The sequence below is a fragment of the Electrona antarctica genome, assembly GCF_951216825.1.
Source record: "Electrona antarctica genome assembly, chromosome: 17".
NCBI lineage: Eukaryota > Metazoa > Chordata > Actinopteri > Myctophiformes > Myctophidae > Electrona > Electrona antarctica.
In genome coordinates this window covers 38,850,448-38,872,994 of record NC_136798.1, presented here as the reverse complement: position 1 = coordinate 38,872,994, position 22,547 = coordinate 38,850,448, and the positions used below count along the sequence as shown (strand labels likewise).

At 42.9% G+C, this 22,547-nt stretch overlaps 1 protein-coding gene across 7 annotated transcripts; it reads right to left on the bottom strand.

Annotated features, from left to right (window-relative positions):
- Positions 1 to 716: 716 nt before the first annotated feature.
- On the bottom strand, positions 717 to 22,101 carry LOC306940668 (protein Z-dependent protease inhibitor-like). Of its 7 annotated transcripts, none has more exons than XM_079525779.1 (9): positions 21,986 to 22,101; positions 8,955 to 9,257; positions 6,178 to 6,468; positions 4,898 to 4,968; positions 3,924 to 4,120; positions 3,294 to 3,441; positions 2,499 to 2,663; positions 2,428 to 2,458; positions 717 to 2,373 (listed from the first exon to the last, which is right to left on the bottom strand). In XM_079525779.1, exons 2-8 carry the CDS (start codon positions 9,241 to 9,243, stop codon positions 2,441 to 2,443), a joined length of 1,179 nt encoding a protein of 392 aa, XP_079381905.1. In that variant the 5' UTR covers positions 9,244 to 9,257; positions 21,986 to 22,101; the 3' UTR covers positions 717 to 2,373; positions 2,428 to 2,440. The 7 variants fall into 7 exon arrangements, with proteins under 7 accessions (XP_079381905.1, XP_079381903.1, XP_079381904.1 ...); XM_079525780.1 differs by having other exon boundaries at positions 2,294 to 2,336; positions 2,408 to 2,458; XM_079525777.1 differs by lacking the exon at positions 2,428 to 2,458 and having other exon boundaries at positions 717 to 2,404; positions 2,459 to 2,663.
- Positions 22,102 to 22,547: the final 446 nt, after the last annotated feature.

Below are 22,547 nucleotides of genomic sequence, written 5' to 3'. Positions count from 1 at the left end.
TACTCGTGCTCTCTGTATTTTTATTTATTTTTATCCTGTATGTACTATGTATGCTGTGAGAGTTCCCTCTCCTGATTGGATGATAATGGTATCCTGAAGGTTTCCTAAAGAGCTGGAGAGACATGCCAGAGAAGACCCTGTTGTTACTGAACCAACACTCTGTGCATCAGTGTTGTTTTTGTCAGCACATTTTAATTTTAGTTTTAGTCATAGTCTCTTGAATAGTTTTCATTTAGTTTTAGTCACATTTTAGTCACATGGAACTTTTTAGTGTTAGTCTAGTTTTAGTCGACTAAATATCATAAGATTTTTGTCGACTAAATCTACAGTTGATTTAGTCGAAGAAAATGTATTTTGGCGGGCCTTGATGCCGTCGTAATGAATGTTTTTTTTCCTTCACTTGCTGAAAATAGCCGATCTACAAGCCCACAACGCGTCGCAGCGCAACGCGGCGCGTTGTGAGCTTGTAGATCGGCTATTTTCAGCATGCAACTAATTGTAAAATGACTTATACTGGATCTCTTGTCCACTAGTGCCTTCCTAACATTTCTAGTTTCAGTCGACGAAATCAACACTGCTGGGCATGGTGTAATAGACCAACATTCTGTAAGAATAGTCAAACATTTGGCAAAAGTAGGGGAACACTCAAACGCTCAAACATTCAACAAAACACAGGGGAACATTCAAGCATGAATAACTCCACTCCGACACCAACATGTTTTCTTAGCAGTGTTTATTGACTGTGATTACAACATGAACTGTAATAACATGCCGTTTTACGTCTTCAATGTGTGTGTGTGTGTGTGTGTGTGTGTGTGTGTGTGTGTGTGTGTGTGTGTGTGTGTGTGTGTGTGTGTGTGTGTGTGTGTGTGTGTTGGGCCGCGGCAGTGTCTTAATAAAGAACATTATATTTATTTATGTCACACAGCTGAGTTTAAGTATAGTTATAGGACTATTTACAGATTCTGGGATAGCATTCAAGCCTCCCACATTGCACACAGGGGTGACAGTGGTTATACGTAGCCTAGTAGCATGGGTAAGGATGGCTATCGTAGCGTAAACAAGCAAATTGGTACGTGTAAACTAATGTTACATTGGTATTTTGTAAACTTTTAAGAAATGTAACGAATGTTTATTCCATGACAACACAAAGTAAAGCAAGTAGCAGTTAACGTTAAGAGTTGGTCATTTACATTCACTCAGATGAGGTGTGGAACATCATTGCAGGCTCTGTTTTTTACCCCGTGATTTTTGTAACCCATTTTGTTTTCACCCAGTGTAAAAGAAAATGTAATCCTGGGCGCCACACTCCCCTCCGCCAACCTGGGGAGAGCATCGGACTGAACTCATGTTTCTTTCAATGCACGAGGAGTCCAAGCTGCTTCTTTTCAGCTGACAGGGGGGAGTTTCCCCCGGTTGGACGTAAGCGAATGGAAGGAACACGTTATTGCAACCAGTTCCTTTCCCCTCCATCAGGCAGTTTAGAGACCAGGATTACTGCCGGTACCTCATTACAGGTTCTTCTAATGACTTACAAGATATTTTTTTTAAACAGATAAAAACAAGGCCTGCAAAGCTACCATTTCACCACCATCCACCTCAACAAAGAAATAAATATATACACTGGTTATTCACAGAAGGAATGGAATGTGCAATCCTCCCCCAAAAAAAATAAAAAGAAGAAGAAAAACTCATTTTAGTGTCAATAAAGACACGTTAGTGTTGACTTAATTACTACCTGGTTGCGAGCATGGAATCTTCGAGTAAATGGTCATGCCCCCCTCCTACTAGTAGTGGGATAATGTACAGTTTTAGACTGCGACGGAGGGGCGCCGTCTCAAGCGAACTTGAGTGACGAGAGACACCACCGAGCGAGCTAAAGCGTGCAGGTTGCCGTGTCGAACGTCGCAAAGTTCCCTTAGCCGACTCAGCCCCAGTTCGAGTTGCAACCCGACAGGCACAGAATAGTAAATCAAGTTTTGGGCGAGACCGTTTGCCTCACGTCAGCCACTCAAAGGGGCTACTGGCCGATACACAGCGTGTCCTTACTCAAACGCTAAGAAGATTCCATGCGCGCTTCCTGGTTGTGTCCAAGGACTATTGAAAGAGGACGGGAAGCGAAGACCGTACGGTGGACTCCATTGTGCTCCCTGGAAGGAAAGAAACATGCGCAATGGGCTATATGCAGCCAACACTTCCGCGTTCAGCTTCCTTGGTCTCAATTGCGCATGTTTCTTTCCTTCCAGGGAGCAACATGGAGTCCACCGTACGGTCTTCGCTTCCCGTCCTCTTTCAATAGTCCTTGGTTGTGTCTACTTCCTGGTTGTGTCTACTTCCTGGTTGGGTCTACTACTTCTGGGTTGGGTCTACTTCCTGGTTGGGTCCACTACTTCTGGGTTGGGTCTACTTACTGGTTGGGTCTACTACTTCTGGGTTGGGTCTACTTCCTGGTTGGGTCCACTACTTCTGGGTTGGGTCTACTACTTCTGGGTTGGGTCGACCACGCGGCCCATGTAGAGGATGCTGGATGTTTGCTGGTGATAGATGAGGAAGAGGAAGGGTCTGTTCACCGTCAGACGAGGGGGAAGGCTGCTGAAGACACCGCTAGCGCCGCCTTCTGCCGAACCACTTTCGTCCACGTTGATGACAGCCCGCTGGATCACCTGACAGGAAACACACAGTGTCACAGTATCTCTTAACGGGGGCCCAGTCAGTCCACGGCTAAATACACAATTGATTTTACACTATAAATGGGGGGGGTCCCCAGAGATAGAAAAGCCATTAAATGGGCTTCCGTAGACTATAATGCATGTCAAACTGGGCGGTCCTTGGAATTAAACAGGTTGAGAATCACTGCTAGAGCCGTACAAATCTTCTCTTATGGGGGTCCCTGGCATATGTCTTCAAATGGGGGTCCGCGGGCTAGTAATTAGTGTCAATTTGGGGGTCCTTGACATGAAAACGTTTGGGAAACACTGGCCTAAATAGCACACACACGGGCCATATGGTGGAACAATGGGTCATTAGTTGGGGCTCTGCTGTACACAGTGAGGACAACATGTCAGACATTTCTCGTGGCCTGTGGGCTTCTAATTATAATAATAATATTGTGGTAACGGGGTCGGGGGGGCATTGTTTGTTTTGTTCCAACCTGGAGGACTGGATGACAGACCGGACTTGACCTCATTCATCACTTCTATATTTGGCAAATATAGACTACGCACGATCTATTAGGTGTGTGTGTGTGTGTGTGTGTGTGTGCGTGTGTGTGCGTGCGTGCGTGGCACACTCACCTGTGTGAGTTTGAGCGTGGTGTCTCCTCCAATGCCAGACAGGTCGGCGGAGTCCTGGAATACCTCAGAGATTCCCAGCTTCTGCAGAATGCTCCCCAGGTCGTAGGACTGTTCCAACTGGAAGCGAGGGAGCTGCACCTCCAGTTTACTGTCACAATGCACGCACGCACGCACGCACGCACGCACGCACGCACGCACGCACGCACGCACGCACGCACGCACGCACGCACACACACACACACACACACACACACACACACACACACACACACACACACACTTAATTTCACCATATTTCTACAAGCTCACAAAGTGTCACTTTTTGCTTTTGGGGCATTAACTCATTTACTATGTAAATAAATACCTACATGTACTGTAGGTTTAAAATAATTGCAGTGGAGTAAAAGTACAATATCTGAGATGTAGTGGAGTAGAAGTAAAAGTATTGGCAATTAGAAATACTCAAGTAAAGTACAAATGCCTCAAAAATTAGTACAGTACTTCAGTACATGTACTTAGTTACTTTCCACGCACGTGCACGGCCGCCCCGGCCCGTGTGTGCAATGTGCATGCATGAATGAATGCATGCATGCGTGCATGTGTGTGTGTGTGTGTGAGCATGAGTCTCACGTCTTCTTGAGCTGTCGCAGCCATCCTTGGACCTGCTCGTAGGTGATCTGCTCCTCCACGGAGCTCAGCTCCACGTTCTCGTCGGGCAGCAGGACCAGCATGGCCGCTCCGTCCGTCATTGGCAGCCTGAGCACGCCCAGCTTGAGCAGCCGGTCGTAGGCCAGGTGGAACTTGTCCGAGCGGAACATCATGGGAACCTGCGGCGTGTGACGTGCAACGAACGGTCAGTCGAAACTAATCCATCTTAATCCGATTATTAAAGGAATAAACATAATTGATCATATAATATTGATCGATTTGATAAAAAAAAGAAAAATCAGCAGCCTAGGTCTCGGCACCTATACTAGGCTGCTAATCCAGCCTGAAAGTGTATCAAGGGTTCGACTCCTAATCCCGACAACCTTTACTCCGTGTCACTCCCCATCTCCCACCACTCCCCCCAAACCCCATTTCCTGCAGCTTACTGTACAGTACACTATCTAACCAGGTAGGGCCGGCCAGGCCAGGCCTGTTGAGAACTCTTGTTTGTCATAAATGTGCAGATACCCTGGCTGTGTGTAGTACACTTATACTGTATGTTGGTTTGTTTACTGTTGAGTGAGAAAACAATGTTGCACATTAAAGCTAATCATAATTATGGGAACCCCCCCCCAAAGTCCGTCCCACAGTTTGAGAATGACTGGTAGATAGTATAAATTAGGTCTGAAGTGGTCAAATCGATTTGTTAAACTTTCCTGTGGTATTACGGCCTTGTATGCTGACCTGGGTTATTAATTTTCGATAAGTTTAGTAGTTTTTATGTATGTGTATTATGGAGCATCTAAGTTTTGTCACAATGCATGTACTTATACATCTGTGTGACAATAAACATCTTGAATCTTGATCAATCAATCAATCAATCAATCAATCAAATACTGCTTCTGGAATGATTTGATTAATGGCTGAGAAGATAACGGGTAGTATCAGGCCCTTACCATTTTGATGTGATATTTGTCCACGTAGAACCTCTCATCCTGCGTGAGCGACACGTTGAATGGAAGACTGCCTGCACATGATGAGAAGAAGAAGAAGAAGAAGAAGAAGAAGAAGAAGAAGAAGAAGAAGAAGAAGAAGAAGAAGAAGAAGAAGAAGAAGAAGAAGAAGAAGAAGAAGAAGAAGAAGAAGATAACATCAGATTTGTTTTTGGAGCATCCATGCATCACACAGAGAAGACAACTGCAGCACCAGCTGAAGACATTTATCTTCCTAACTGTACATTGCCATCTGGTGGCGACTATCCTAAAGGACTGATTGGCACCAAACTGGTGCACACTGCCAGGGAGGCTTTTTGTTTTTGCTAATGTTTAAGTCACCGCCATTCTGCAACAAAGTATAATACAGGGTTAAGTACTTAATCAGACTAATAGATTCATTAGCCTACCGGTACTTCCCTGACAATATCTTTTTGTGTATTTTTGGACCACAATTCTTTTTTATGAGACGACAATTCTAAGAGGACCCAATGTTATTCTCCAATAGAGAAATGACTTCCGCGAACCAGGTGGATGAACAAGGGACGTCAGGACTTCTGTACTCTATGACTAAAAACTAAATCAGTCTAGTGGGGATTGAGACAATACAATTTACAATTTAGGCATTTCGCAGACGCTCTTAATCCAGAGCGATTTACAGTAAGCAAGAACAACACATGGTAATACATCAAATACATAGAAATAGTCATCAAGGATCATATAAGCATGCTATAATATAGAACCTAACAGTAGAATATCTGTAGATATTCTACAGATATTCTAGAACAGTGGTTCCAAAACTTTTTAGCCTGTGAGCCAAAAGACAAATTAGACATTCCTCTGGGACTCAAATTATTGAAAATAGCAGATCTACGAGCTCTCAACGCGGTGCGAAGCTTGTAGATCGGCTATTTTCACTACTTCTTAAACATTTGTTTTCGAATTTATGGTATTTCTTAGATTTTTATTGTATTTGTTCAAGAAATTACTTTGCTATTGATTCATGAAAACTGTAGCTTTTTTCTTTTTGGGAATGTTTTTTTGATTTAAAAAAAAAATTATAACAATAAAGAAACTGTTGTAGGAAACAAAAAAATTTAGGGACCCATAAAAATGTGTCCACGACCCACAAATGGGTCCTGAAACCATGCACTGTTTGGGAAAGTGGGCTCTTAGAAGATCTGTACAGTGAAACCATGAAACAACGAAGAAAACAAAAAAGGCTATCCGTGTCGTGTTCTTACTCTGGTAAAAGGCCACGGTGGCCAGCAGCAGTTTGGTCTGGGGGTCGAGGGGGGTCTGCACCATCTCCTTGACGCCGTCGGCCGTCTGGCCCCGGGCCCAGCTGTTGACGGTGCTGCCGGCGTCAGGAGAGCTGTAGGTCAGGGTCTGGGCGGTGCCGCCGTAGGGGCCCCGCACCGCGTCCTGGTAGGCAGGGGACACCACCGAGGGCTGGGACGGAAGCACCGCCACGCCCTGTCTGAGAGGGAACGCCCCGGAGCCGGACACCACGTCTCTCAGGCTCTGGAACAGCGCTGCAACGCACACACGCACAGACAAAAACGCACGCACAGACACAAACGCACGCACGCACGCCCAGACACACGCCCAGACACACACACACACACACACACACACACACACACACAAACACAGCTTATTTAGATTAATTGTCATCAGCTAATATGCATACAATCTATTAAGGGTTCAAGGACCAGTAGTCAACCAGTATTAGCCAACATTGCAGCTGTACGAAAAGCTTGAATTATCCGCTTTCTATCTGCAAAGTGTTTGTTTCATAAATATCCACCGTAGACATGTTATGAGCTACTTCCTGTCAAGAAATACTTTGCAGGTGATGTTTTTTCTAAGTGTTGAAGTTCTCAAAGTGCTCGTTGAAGATCACAGAATGGCCGATGCGTACCACCTGTTTTGATTTGCACATAATGGAGGAGGCAGCAGAAGGTTGCTTTACTGATAACAAGCGCTTCCAAACTCTGACACTTAGAAAATAATCATCTGCAAGTGTCCAAAATCTAGACTTAAAACGTATCTTTTTTCCCTGCACTATGGTTCCCCCTATAGTTTCACTGAAATCGACAGGAGCCGGGATTCGAACCGCTGACCCAAGGATCATTGGACGACCTGCTCTACATCCTGAGCCACAGCCGCCCTTATGCATCAATTACACTAATCCACATTGAAAAGGTATCATATATTTAATATTGTTTTATAATATTTTGTTAACATCAGATTGAACAGTTGCAGTCACAGTGAAAAACAAAAGAGGCTGACAAGTATATCCTGTCTTTTCAAAGGTAGGCCTACAGGTGAAAACAGCTTGTGCTCGTGTGTGTTTTTGTTGCTTAGTCTGCCTTTTGTTGCCCTGTCTAAACTGCAGTAAAGTGTACATGTAGCAGAGTGGCTCACACAACCTGCAGCCTGATGGCCAAAAAGTCTAATATCTCCCCCCCAAGCTAGAAGGAGTTCCCTTTGGCCTAGTGGTTAAGATGTTGGCTTTCCACACGGGAGACCAGGGTTCAAATCCAGGTTTGGCCAAAAATCCCTGTGTGAGGTCAAAAGGTGGGTTGGCAACCCAGGGTTGCACAACCTTAGCCTGATGGCCTGAAAGTCTAATATCTCACCCGGGCTACAGGGAATTCCCTTTTGCTTAGTTGTTAACCCATTCAGGCCTGACGTCGAAATTTTAAAAAAAAAGTTTTCTAAATCATGACAATTTTCGGAAAGATTTGAGGCACATTTTAACGATTTTTCAAAAATGTCATAGCTACGGTTTGATGGTCAAGTTCATAGCGCGCCACTCGGTGGCGCGCTATGAGCTTGTAGATCTGCTATTTTTCAATAGCTAAATTATAACATAATGTTTAAAACACCAAAAGGGGTTCCCGCCAAAAATGGGTTAATGGTTAATGTGGTTAAACGCTAACGTGACATGGATGCGTTCCAGGTCTCAATGGATTAAGCTGTTGGCTTTCCACGTGGTTTGAATCGACTGTTGGCTCTGTACTCGGTCTGCCCCCCCCCCCCCCCCCCCCCCCCCCCGCCTCTAGAGCTTCCCCTCTTTGCTGAAAATAGCCAATCTTCAAGCTCACGACGCCAAATCTGCTTGTAGATCTGCCATTTTCGGCTAATGCTCCGCTCAGATCAGAGATGCGAGGGTTCAAGTGGCTAATGTAAAAAAAATAAGGGCCTAGAGGGACCCCTAGGCCCTTATTTTTTGGAGATTTGGAGGCCCCCTAGTAGCCAGACAACTATTCCACAATCTCCGAATGCTATATGAAGTCTGGAACTACACATCCCCGAAATCCGAGTAAGGAAGCTGCTGGAAAACTCACAGTCACATACCACAATAAAATAACGGTTGGGGGCTCACTAGACATTTTTAAATCTAGACTTAAAACGCATCTTTTTTCCCTGCACTATGGTTCCCCCTAGTTTCACTGAAATCACTATATTCACCGTGCTCTGCCCCGTGAGCACCTATGCTATTTTAATGGATTTTCGGACTATCTTTAACTGTGTCCTATCCATCGCATGGTACTTATGTCATCCATGTGTATTAACACATCGTATTATGCTTGTTATTGTGTTATTGCATTTTCTCCTTTTTTGCTGTGTATTGTTGTGAAGTGCACAGAGACCCCTTGGGGTGATATTGCACTATAAATACAAATAAACTGAAACTGATTTCCGACCTGTTCACGAAAATATATTTAAAATATATTACATTTAATTTTTTTATTTCCATTCCTGCTAAGCAGCAAGCTATATATATGCTTAGATGGTTTCGATTTATATTAGGATAGATTTGCACGACTGTAAAGACGAAACGGACACTTCCGCTTTATATTTTACTCATGATCAGAGCTTCTGTGCTTCTGACTGTATGACGGAAGCATTTGAAAATTGCGAGAGGCAACAGTCTACCCCTCTAGTAACACTGAGGACCCCCTAGGGGTCACATGGCCTGAACCTGAACCTCTATGGTTTCCATGGTTACCTGATGCGTTCTGTGCGTCCGGCCCCGCGAGTCCGAGCCCCTGCAGCAGTTCCTGTTTGGTGGAGCCGTCAGAACCGGCCACTAGCGCCGCTATACCAGACGACACCACCAGAGGGCAGAGCAGCACGTTGTTGTCAGTCTGGCTGGACACAGAGCGATACAGGCGAGCTGCAAAGTCCCCCAGGCCGGCGGTCAACCCCTGGAGCGCGGCCCCGTCCGGGGCCTGGGAGGACGACGCACTGACAAAGAGGAGGAGGAGGGGGAGGGAGAAGGTGGCACGCCCCATCATGACTCCACAGCTTTCTGGAAAAAAGAACATACATGATGTAGTCAGTGTTTCTCAACCAGGGAAGATTTGTCAACATTTGCCAAAAATAGCAGATATACAAGATCTGTAGCAGTTATTGTATTACATGATGGGATGTTAGAGTCATCAATGGGATTTTTATTTTATTTTAATGGGATAATTTAATCTACATGACGCAGGGGTCAGGGGTGTGATTTTGAAGACAGCCAGGACTTCCGTATTGGCTGGCTAGTGGTTCTCTCTGAGGACCCACAGGGATCCTTGAGGACATTCCAGTCGGGGTCCCCAGCCAGCTTACAACAACGCGTTGTGACTGTGAGCTGTGTATTTTCTAAAAATATATATTTCAAAAAATGATAAAAAATAATCGTAATAATATTAATATCTTTTGAAAGGTTTTACAGTAGCAAGACAAATTGTGTATGGGGGTCAATGGCACAAAATCTTTCCAGATGGGGGTCTAATAAATAGTACAATATTAATCTGGGGTTCCTTGACACGAAAATGTCTGAGAACCACTGGAGATGTGAAATTATTGGAATATGTGAAAAATGAAGGCTGTAGACTAGGCTACTTACTGTGCATATAGCTTAGATGAGCATGGGCTATAAATAGGCATCCCTTCTATAAAGACACGGAGGGTGCTAATTAACAGTTAATTTAACTATTTTTATTGATTATAAAATGTGTTCCATTTTCAGAAATAAGCTCACAAGAGTCACAACGCATCGTTCTGCTATGACTACACTATAGGCCTATAGTCCTGAAACATCAGGTCATAATCATGACAGTCATGACGCGACTTCACCCTGTTTTGAGCGCCGACCAGTTTCTCAGTTTTATTTCGCAATGCTTTCTACTACGCTCCGCTATCGGTCAGGAGATGTATTGCACTCTGATAAATTACAACTTTTTGAGAAAATGGCCACCGATCATATTAAAATGTTGTTTTATTGAAGAATACCGAATGCACGGGTGCCAATACCTTCCCGTGCAAAATTCCAACATCCGTTGCCCGCGGAGGTGTGCGCTTTAGATTTGAAATCTGACCGTTTATGTACACGAATACCTTTGTAAATGTAGCGCTCAAAACAGTGGGGAAGTTGCTCCGTGAAGGACGAGCGTCATGCCCAAACAGGGATGCCATGGTTGAAAGAAAGGCGCTGCCGCCGAACAGATGTTCTTTTTTTACCATCTGTTTCTAGCTAGCTAGCCTAATTAATCAATACATTCCCATTTACAACAAATATTGCGACAACACTGAGTGTCAAACATACCGCGAAATAATTTGCTCCGTATAGCCTTACTAGCCTACATTAAATGTAAAATAAATAAATAATACATAAAACTGGCTGCGTCACTTCACCCGAAACATATAGCACCCTATAAATAAATAAACAAACAGCTGAATAATTGACGCATGGGTTGCCAGTAAAACCACTGTAGGCCTATGCCCCAGCCGGCATCAAGAAGACTATATCGATGTATCTGATCGTTTTTTTACATTTTTGCATGTCATATATAGGCCTAGGAAAGCAAAAGTCAGACTCTATAAAATACTAGGCTACTACTAATACTAGGCTAGCCTACATCTATGATAGCATAGTCTTGGTCCAAGCAAGGCTACTATAATAAATTGACTCGTGTTTGTTATAAGAAAGAAATAATCATGCGTCTCGCGTAGGGCCTGCTTATTGGTTTGATCGCGAAACCAAATCAATGACGGAATAAATATGTCTATCTTCCATCCAGTCCCACTATAACACACTCACTAGGCTACGACCAGTGTACAAAGAAGCGATCATCGGTTATTGTAAAATGTAACATATTAATACAACATAGACTCATAGAGTGCCTTACTGTGTTGATGTTCCCGTGGTTCTGTCTTCTGTTTACTGCGATGATCGCACTGGAATAACGGTGCTAGTCTGTTATGTGGATATAGTCAGCAACAGCATCAAGACAAGCCTGTGTTCTGTGAGCAATAACAATCTCGCAACAATAACACTTCCGGTGGCCGAACTCTGCAGAATAAGAGTATCCTGCTCGGATTAAACAAAAACACCGTTTAATCTGCACATTAAAACTACGCATTAGAATGTAAAACTATGCATTAATAAAGCAGCTATATGAAAATACGTTATTTCTTATGATCTTATTTTGAACGGCCACTGAGCCGACTTGGGGACCCAACACAAGGACAACACAAGAGATGGTCACGGCCACACAGCCAACTCAAGGTACGGCCACGGAGCCGACTTGGGGACCCAACGCAGCTCCCCCAAGGAAAACAAACAAATGAACGGAGCTGAACGTGAATCCCCCCCACCGCCCACCCCTTTTTTTCCCTCACTGTATATGTTTCTTTTCCCTTTTTACCTCCTTTATGATGAATTCCTGTTCTGTCCTTTGTCTATATAGAAGTGTCTATTTGTACGTCTCTAAATGTTTTTGATGAATTGAACATTGTGGACCCTATTGGAAACAAGTGTAATGCTTAATTGGGTCGTCCACTCACAGTTAACAGCCTTTGTATTGAGTTTGTGCTTGAAATGTACTGTAATTCTGCAAACTGTTAATACATTTTTCAATCAATCAATCAATCAATCAATGAAGGCAAGTGGCAACCGGAAACTTTATTGTTGCTAGCTCAATAGTCTCGCGTAGCCAGAAAACTATTCCACAATCGACCTACATCCTTTACGTGTGCTGGTTAAAAAGATATTGAACCAATGAAAAATATTAAAATGCGCTTTGACAAAAACCTCCAAACTCCACATGAGCTGGATGCTTTTTCTTTTCAAAAAGGAACATTTTGGACACGGTTTCTTCCAGATAGCAGAGATATGTAGACATTGTTTTGTAGCCTACACCATGCTATCCATCCCATGCTATCATTTTGATTTGTTGAATGCTTTCTGCAGTGCTGCTATGACACCTGAATTCCCCATGGGCTTTTGTTTTTATGTACATTAAAACCTTGTTTTCAGATAAACTCCTCCAGTTTGTTGTTAGGACGTATTTCTGACTGTTTATATTTTAAATGTGATCATGAGAGGCTTCCAGCTTTCTCTTCAGATCATTGACAAGTTGATGTAAAGTCACCCTCTACGGTTTGATGGTGAATTATCATGTGGCAAAATGAAGCAATTACAGTGTCATACAATGAGTTCACCTATGCCTTATGCTGTATACACAAACTTTCACCTCAGACTTTCAGATTGACACATTGACAAGTTAAGTATCTCCTAAGTGCCTAACATATTTTCATGGATATTGCATAATGAGACCTTTGCTAGTTTGCTACTGACAGACAGTCAGTGTCATATATGCACTTTATTTTCTATTAAAGCAAAGCAAAATGATTTCTGCCTGTGCACATTGGACTTCTTTATGCCTGCGTACGCCTACAACCACAGAAGGGGTGCATCAGTGAGTTTGTCAACAATTGTTTGGAAGCTGACAAACGGCACTTATAACAGTAAAAACCGATCCATTTGAAGAGGACTCTAAACCAGGAATTGGGCATCCTGGTGACTCACAAAGAAAATTAATTTGAAAAGGCCCTACGGATCGAGGATTGGAGTCTGCAAGGAGTGCAACGACAAGAAACAAACTCAAACTATTGACAAGTGGACGCGCAGCACGCAGCACAAAGCCTCATCAATATCAAGCCCATGGTATAGAGACACACGGGGACTACAAATTCCACGCCCCCAAATGAGACAGCGTCCCCACTTCTGGTCCGTTAGACCAGTGTACTGCATGCCAGCCCATAGAAGTCAATTGAAATTCCACTGTAGTTAGCCTACTTTTAAAATAATACAACATGAACTGAAGACTATATTGATTTGAATAAAAATATATTTCCAAATGTATGAAGTGTCTTTGTCAACATATTTTTTTGTTTTCTCAATAGATGACTTGTTTCACATTTAATTTACCACTTGAATGAGTTACCCATAATGTTAACGGAGCAGAGCTGAGTTGACAGACTGATTACCTGTCGCTTATAAGTGACGTTCCAAGCGCCGCCGAGTTTGAAGATACATTATCCGTATTTGTGGTGCATGGTGTGAACATGCAGGCGTATATGAATTCTTTATACAAAGAAAAAATAAAACTTGTTGGATTATCAATTTGTCCATATGATTTGCCTAAAAGTAGTTGGGAAAATGACCCAACTAAATGGCCAGGAGTGACATATCCAGATATTGTCAACTATCTAGTGGATTCTCCAGGTTTATAGATAATAAAATATCAATTTAATACATATTACAATATATGGGGTATTTATTTATATAGCCCATATATTGCAATTTCACGGGAATTGGGAGCTTCATGCATGAAGAATAATATAATAAATTACTTTTCAGGCAGTCAATTTCAGTCTGTGTAATCCTATATAGCAGCATATGCTCCTCAGATGATTTTGCCTGACTTCTTGATATTGTCAATCTATATCATATTCAGTAGGATAAGATTAATGGTTCACATGACGCTCGTCCTTCACGTGCGTCGTGGCGTGACTTGCCTTGTTTTGAGCGCCTGGCTAAGTTATGTGCATTTGTAAACGTTCAGATTTCAAATAGCCTATAAAGTGCTCACCCCAGGGGACACGGATGTTAGAATTTTGAACGGGCGGCTATTAACACCCGTGCATCCCGTATTGTTCAAGAAAATGCATTTTAATCCGATCGGTGACCATTTTCTATAAAGGTTATAATAATGCATGAGTGCAATACACCTCCCAACCGATAAGGGCACGTATTGAAAGCATATAGCGAAAAAATTAGAAATTGGCCAGCCGTCGGAGAAAAATGCTTTTTATTGAACAATATAAGGACTACACGGGTGCTAATAAACGTGCAAATGTATAACATCCGTAGCTCCGGGGTTGAGCACTTATATTTGAAATCTGAACGCTTATGTACACTTAAACGTTGTAAATGTAGCAAGGCACTAAAGACAGGGTGAAGTTGCGTCATGACTGACTATCATAAGTTTCAAGGCTATTTTCACTGTGACATATACCTTCATAAGCTTCACTTGAATACTTAATTTCCACCACTTGTGGAGTTCACAAACTTCTTCTGGATGGTTTCACATATTTTTTACTAGTGGATGGGTGCAGCCATTTCTGTCTCTTTTCATGATCAGCTGGAAGTTGATGAAACATCAAGTCTGGGTTTTTTTTCTTTGTTGTTTTTACAAAGAGGAACGCAGCACACTTTAGGCATGATGAAGACTGGCCGTTTAACCGTTTACAACGCTGGACTCTGTCACGCTCGTCGTGGTCGCTCGATCCGTCGCTGGGGAATGCCGCATCTAGCGGTATTTATAAGGATTAATGCGTGACGTACAAATCATACGTCAGGGAAACTTCAATATATCCGATGCTAGCAGTCTTTACAATCTTATGGAGTATATTATAGTACATTGTGGGTTGTATATTGAGATGGCAGGTATATGACATTAAAAAGGACAAATAAAACATATGGGACACATTATTCGAACACAAAATAAATCGCTACAGCCTCAGTAATGAACCAGTGAAATAAGGGTATTTTATGATGCCTCTCATAGGGATTGCATTGGCAGCTGCAGTACACAGTTGAAACGGACCAGAAGTGGGGACGCTGTCTCATTTGGGGGCGTGGAATTTGTAGTCCCCGTGTGTCTCTATGTAACGAAACACCGAAAAGGCTGTACAGGAAAACGGCAAATAACTACTGGAGTTATTTTATTTTTCGGGGGTCACTCACTGCTACCTTTTATTGGTGACACGTTGCTGACAATTGCTGCACTGCCGTCCATTGTTTTATTATTGATGTTTTGTCACCGTCGGACTTTTATTGGTGACAAGTTTTCTGCATTGCCGTCCGTTATTATTATTGATGTTTTGTCACTGCCGGACTTTTATTAGTGACACAAACACCTGTTTTGCACTGCATTGCATTGCACTGTATTTTGGGCATTTGCTTTGCGTTTTTTTGCACCTGAACCGGACACTGTGAACTGTCAACAGCGCGGCTGCGCTTTCTTTGAAGTTTACATTTGCACCGCACTTTATTGTGCGACAAAAAGGGAATTTGCAATATGTCCGATGTCATGAAGCCTGTGAGCAGCAATGGTGCGCAACTATTGGAAAAAAGGACCCCAAAGTTAACAGAGAAAGGCATGGCTTTGCAAAAGGAAAACTGTCTGAAAATATTAAAAACAAAAAGCAAACACACTGGCCAGTACATTGAAAGAGTCAAAGTGCTTATGAAATCCAATGAGAATGTCACAAAAATGCAATCTGAGCTGAACACATTGAAAACATGTTTTGATGAAATGAGTAATGAATATGATGCATTTTTGACGTTACCTCTGACTGAGGAGGAGGTTAATGAGCAAAAGGAATGGTTTGAACGAAAAAAGAGAAAGTACTGTGCATTTATGGAAGATGTGGAAAGGTGGTTTTCTGAGGCTGGTCAATCATCACAAACCCTTGCTAGTCATGTAACAGAATTCGAGGATGACATAGGACCAGATGACAGTGTTTCCAATGTCCCAAGCCAGGCTAAGTCCCGCTCCAAGTCCCAAACCTCACGCACTTCATCAACGACATCATCTGCTCTTGTCAAAGCTCAGGCTGAAAAGGCAGCCCTAGTGGAGCGTGCTGCCGCATTAAAAAGGCAACATGAGCTGCAGGTACAGGAGGAAAATGTGAGGAGACAAAAGGAAATGGAGCAAGCCATCGCTTTAAAGAAACAACATGAACTGCAGGCTCAAAAGGAAATGGAGCAAGCCATCGCTTTAAAGAAACAACATGAACTGCAGGCTCAAGAGGAAAATTTGAGGAGACAAATGGAACAATTGACACTCAACACAGAATTGGCAGCATTTAATGCAAAAATCTATGTTTTGGAGGAAAATGCATCAAGGAGTGGCTCAAGATCATCCAATGGAATGCACTCTTATTATGACAATAATGTTCAAACCACCAAACAGCTCAATCCTAATGCAACAGTTTATAATCCTGCAAAGATGAATTACAACATGACTCTAATAACTGACTCTGTAGCTCTCCCACAGGTTGTCCGGCCCAAAGAAAGACCAAACATGCAAATTACAAATTCACAAACTGTTTATTCCCAGGCTCAAGAAACAATTCCTACCAATGACACTGAAATGTTGCCCAGGGTTTCTACTACACCAGCACAGCTGGTGCCAGGTTCTCAAGCCACAGTGCTGTATGACCACAGTCAGAACGACATTGTCAATATAATGCAAAAACAGAATGAAATAACCTCTTTATTAGTTCAACAGAATCTTTCATCTGCTCTTCCAGTGAGAACTATTCCTGTGTTTGATGGTGATCCTCTGCAATATTATGCCTTTATGCGAGCTTTTGAAAATGGTGTTGAAATGAAAACTAACAATTTTGGTGATTGCTTGCACTTCCTCGAACAATACACCAGGGGTCAGCCAAAGGAGATAGTGCATAGCTGTCAGCATCTGCCTCCTCAACAAGGATATCTAAGAGCAAAAAATCTTTTGAAAGAGCACTTTGGAAATGAACAAAAAATCACTTCTGCATATATGGAAATGGCTTTCAGTTGGGCACCCATTAAAAGTGATGATGACAAGGCACTACAAGCTTTTTCTCTCTTTTTACGTGGATGTTGCAATGCAACAGAACAAATCATGCATATGAGAGAATTGGACATACCATGCAACATGAGGAGCATTGTCTTAAAGTTGCCATATAAGTTGCGGGAAAGATGGAGAAGCACTGCCTGTGACCTGCAAGAGCGAAAAGGTCATAGGGCCATGTTTAATGATCTGGTCCAGTTCATTGAAAAGCAGGTCAGAATAGCCACAGATCCGTTGTTTGGCAACATACAGGACACCCCACTCGCTTCCTCAAGTAGAAGTGCATGCCCCCCCAGTCAGGGTCTGAAGAGCCACAGAGGAAGCAGTTTTGGCACTAATGTTGCTGTGGTGGAGGAAAAGGTACACTCTCCCCCACTCCAAGGCTGTTTGTATTGCAAAATGAGCAATCACTCATTGGAAAGGTGCTACCAGTTCAAAAGAAAATTACACAAGGAAAAGATCGACTTCATTAAGGAGAAGGGGATATGTTTCGGCTGCCTAAAACAGGAGGGCCATATTAACAAAACATGTGTCAATAGACTGACTTGCAATGTGTGCAGCGAACAACACCCAGACATTCTCCACATTGAAAGAGAGGACAAAAGAAAATTCTCTGAACAAATTGAGCCATCTAAGGAGGCTGAACCAGCAGTTAGCGATGCAACTACTGCACCAACATTATGTGGTCATATTGGGGCTGGTTGTGAGGATGATTGCACCTTTTCAATTGTGCCAGTCCAGATAAAATCCAAAAAATGTGACACAATCATACAAACCTATGCCTTCTTGGATCCTGGCAGCTCAGGAACATTCTGCACAGAGAGCCTTGCCCAAAAATTGAATGTCAGAAAACAAAGGACCAGCATTATGCTGCGAACTATGGGGCAGTCAAAGACTATTTCTACACATGCAGTGTATGGCTTGGAAGTGTCTGCACTGGACAATGATGATTTTGTTGATTTGCCTGAGGTTTTCACCCACAGCAGCATGCCGGTGAGTAAGAGCAACATTCCCAGACAGGAGGATGTTGATCAATGGCCATATTTGAGTGGCATCAAAATACACCAAATTGACTCTGACATCGATCTACTCATTGGGACCAATGCTCCTAAAGTCATAGAACCATGGGAAGTCATTAACAGCCAGGAAGATGGTCCCTATGCAGTGAGGACCAAAGTAGGATGGGTTCTGAATGGCCCACTTCGAGGTGGCAATTTGAATGACAGTATGAGCAAGAGAGGCTACTCTACTATTTCCACAAATCGAATCTCTATTGTACACCTAGAGGAATTGATCATTCAACAGTATAATCATGACTTCAGCGAGAAGACCTCTGAAGAACAAGCTGAAATGTCAAGAGAGGATGTTAAATTCATGAACATTGTGCATAACTCATCTGTGTTGAAAAATGGTCATTATTCTGTTGACTTACCTTTCAAGAATGAAACCCCCATCTTGCCCAACAACCGCTGCATAGCAGAGCAGCGTATTGTGAGCCTGAAAAGAAAATTTGAAAAAAATGAGACATTTCATGAGGAATACACATCCTTTCTGAGTGATGTAATTGATCAAGGCTATGCAGAGATTGTGCCAGAGGATCAATTAAAAAGAAACGATGGTAAAGTGTGGTATATTCCACATCATGGAGTTTATCACCCTAGGAAAGGAAAACTAAGAGTTGTGTTTGACTGCGGAGCTGTATACAAGGGGACGTCACTCAACTGCCAACTTCTACAAGGTCCAGATTTCACAAACTCCCTCATTGGAGTTGATGGGATGCTGTGAAAGGAGTTGCAACTGAAGTTGGAAAAATCTGTTTTTTGGACAGACAGTACAACAGTACTTAAGTACATCAGCAACGAAACTAAGAGGTTCCACACCTTTGTGGCAAATAGAACAGCAGTCATAAGAGAAGCTACCAGCGTTGACCAGTGGAGGCACATTGGCACAAAGGATAATCCAGCCGATGATGTTTCACGTGGGCTGAAGGCCACTGACTTCGTGGCAAACATGATGGTGGATGGTGGTCTATCATTCAGAAGCAAGCAGCACGACTTCATGGAGGAGGACTTCAGAGGAGCAGGCTGACATGTTGAAACAACGCGTCGCCCTGAAGAGAAAGTTTAAAAAAGAATACACATCTTTTCTCATTGACTTCCCAGGAAGCAAGCAAGGCTGCGCTGTAGTTGTGACACAGGAAAGGGACACAGACCTTGTCTCACTTTCTGTGGTGGCTTGAGGGCTATGTCAAGCCTTCTCCAGAAGACCAGTACACTGGAAGGGCCTGTCAGTCAACAAGCTCCATAATTTGCGATTGAGGGCACCAGAGAGAACAGACTGAAGACTAATAACTTTGATTTTTCTTTTCTCTAGTCTTTCTCTTTATTTATTTCTTTTGCAGTGACAACAAAAGAAGATTCAGTCAAGATTAATTACATGAAACATACCACACACCCAATGTTTATTTTGTGTAATGGCTTCTTTAAAAATGTATTTTGTAATTGTGTTTATATATTATGCACAATTAGGGGCTGGAATGTAGAAGCCATTTCACAGGTGTATTTTCTGATTTATTATTTCTGTTATTATTTAGCCTTAATATTTTGATGGTTGGCTAATTGAATTATTGTTTGGGCACAGACGGGCACGCCTCCCAGGCCTAGGCTTTAATTATGGACAGGTGTGGGGGGAAAATTATGCACCTACGTGGAAACACGGTTTTTACCAGTAGCACAGAGAACCGAAAGAATGTGAGCCAAGAGAACAGAAAGAATGTCATATATGCACTTTATTTTCTATTAAAGCAAAGCAAAATGATTTCTGCCTGTGCACATTGGACTTCTTTATGCCTGCGTACGCCTACAACCACAGAAGGGGTGCATCAGTGAGTTTGTCAACAATTGTTTGGAAGCTGACAAACGGCACTTATAACATACTGTATGTTCGTTGTTTACATGAGAGTATATAAAGTAATGGCGTATGAATATATGAATACAATGGAGTGAGATGGTCATGGGCATGTACAAGTGGTCGTAATATAAGAAGACCGTGCACCTTTGACAATATTAAAAGATGAAATGGTTCGAATATCTGTTGGTAAATTGTTCCAATCAGAGGGGGCTTTTAAATATGAATGCTTTCTTACCTAATGCATTTGAGACTGTTGGAACAGAAAAATACAAACAACAAACACTGTTAATGACACGAAAAATATTGTTTTAATATTGTTAATTTATATGGATAGGGCCTACTTACATAATTTACATAGATAGGCCTACTTACATATTGCTAGTTTGATAAATGACAATGGCTGGGTTTCCCAAACAACACTTCTTACACCATAGTGTAAGAAGTGTTGTTTGGGAAACCCAGCCATTGTTGGGTGTCTACAATTTGGTCACAGCTAAATTGCATTAGCCTAGTGGATGCAGGGAGAAAAAACACAAGCCATCAGTATTCAACAGAGAAGTTCTCAGAGGAACAGCCCGGTTGTTCACCAGTGGTGGAAAGTTAGTACAATTTCTAAGTAGGCTACTTGTTGTCTCGGGGTGAGAGTTGAGTGATTCCACTCATTTCCTTGTATAAGTATGCTGAATTATTTATCCTATTTATCTTGATTCGTGTGTGTGTGTGTGTGTGTGTGTGTGTGTGTGTGTGTGTGTGTGTGTGTGTGTGTGTGTGTGTGTGTGTGTGTGTGTGTGTGTGTGTGTGTGTGTGTGTGTGTGTGTGTGTGTGTGTGTGTGTGTGTGTGTGTGTGTGTGTGTGTGTGTGTGTGTGTGTGTGTGTGTGTGTGTGTGTGTGTGTGTGAGAGAGTGTGAGATAAACTTCTGAAGAAATGTGTAAGACTGTGTTGGCAATTTGGCCATAGATATGTTAATATTACCTGGACCTCACCTAATTTGTTTACTCAAGATGGCTGAGTGGTTATATAAGGTCACTTGTAATTTCTCACATGCTTATGTATCTCAATGTGTGTGTGCACGCGCACGCACGCACGCACACACACACACGTCCCACTCAATGCTGCATAGAGAGTGAGAGAGAGAGACGCTCTAACAGTGTTCCACCGGATTCTGCTGTTAAATAAATGTCAGAAAGTGAAGACAACTCACTGGGGTGAGTTGTCCAAATACTGTTGGGCGAGCTGTCCGTCTTTTCCCTTTACCAACTCGCCCCAGCGGAAAGTACAGACAACTCACCCCGCCATGTCAGAAAGTGAAGACAAACTCACCGGGGTGAGTTGTCTAGTATTCCTCCAGACTGTATGACATGACGGAAGCATTTGAAAATTGCGAGAGGCAACAGTCTACCCCTAGTAACACTGAGGACCCCCTAGGGGTCTCGGACCTGGACCTGAACCTCTATGGTTTCCATGGTTACCTGGTGCGTTCTCACCGTTCTGTGCGTCCGGACCCGTGAGTCCGAGCCCCTGCAGCAGCTCCTGTTTGGTGGAGTCAGAGCCGGCCATGACTAGCGCATCTATACCAGACGACACCACCGGAGGGCAGAGCAGCACGTTGTCATCAGTCTGGCTGGACACAGAGCGATACAGGCGAGCTGCAAAGTCCCCCAGGCCGGCGGTCAACCCCTGGAGCGCGGCCCCGTCCGGGGCCTGGGAGGACAACGCACTGACGAAGAGGAGGAGGAGGGGGAGGGTGGCACGCCCCATCATGACTCCACTGCTTTCTGGAAAAGAGAGAGAGAGAGAGAGAGAGAGAGAACATACATGACACTCAACAACACCCTGTTGAGTGTTTCTCAACAAGGGTCAAGGGAAGATTTGTCAACATTTGACTCACCCCCTTTACCAACTCGCCCCTGCAAAATGTTTTAATGTAGTTAACAGTTAATTTAGTATTTCCCTCCCTCTCTGAAATCTGAAATTATCTTGTATATTACAGATTTATTTGATTGATCACAAAACCAAATCAATGACCGAATAAGTATGTCTATCTTCCATTCCATCCCAGTCCCACTATAACACACTCACTAGGCTGTACAAAAGTGTACAAAAAAGCGATCATCGGTTATTGTAAAATGTAACATATTAATGCAACATAGACTCATAGAGAGAGTGCCTTACAGTGTTGATGTTCCCGTGGTTCTGTGTCTTGTTGCAGCTGCTGCTTCTGTTTACTGCGATGATCGCACTGGAATAACGGTGCATGCGGATAGTCATTAGTCAGCAACAGCATCAAGGCAAGCCTGTGTTCTGTGAGCAACAACAATCTCGCAACAATAACACTTCCGGTGGCCGATCTCTGCAAAATAAGAGTATCCCTTAGATTAAACAAAAACACCGTTTAATCTGCACATACAAATTACGCATTAGCATGTGAAACTATGAATTAAGCATGTAAACGCAGCTATACAAGAACATGTATGAATATACGTTATTCCTCATGATCTTATTTTGAAGGCAACCGGAAACTATATTGTTGCTAGCTCAAAAGCCGCAATATTTTTGATCACAGAACGGAGCCTAACTAGTAACTATGAATGCAGCTCAGCATCGAGGCGACAAAGAGAACAGGGAGAGGACACATACGTCACTTTCTTTCCAGGAATTCCAGCGAGCAGATTCGTCAGAATTTGCCAGGCACTGTTGAATAATACAAATATTGTAGGCCTATTTATTTTCTGAA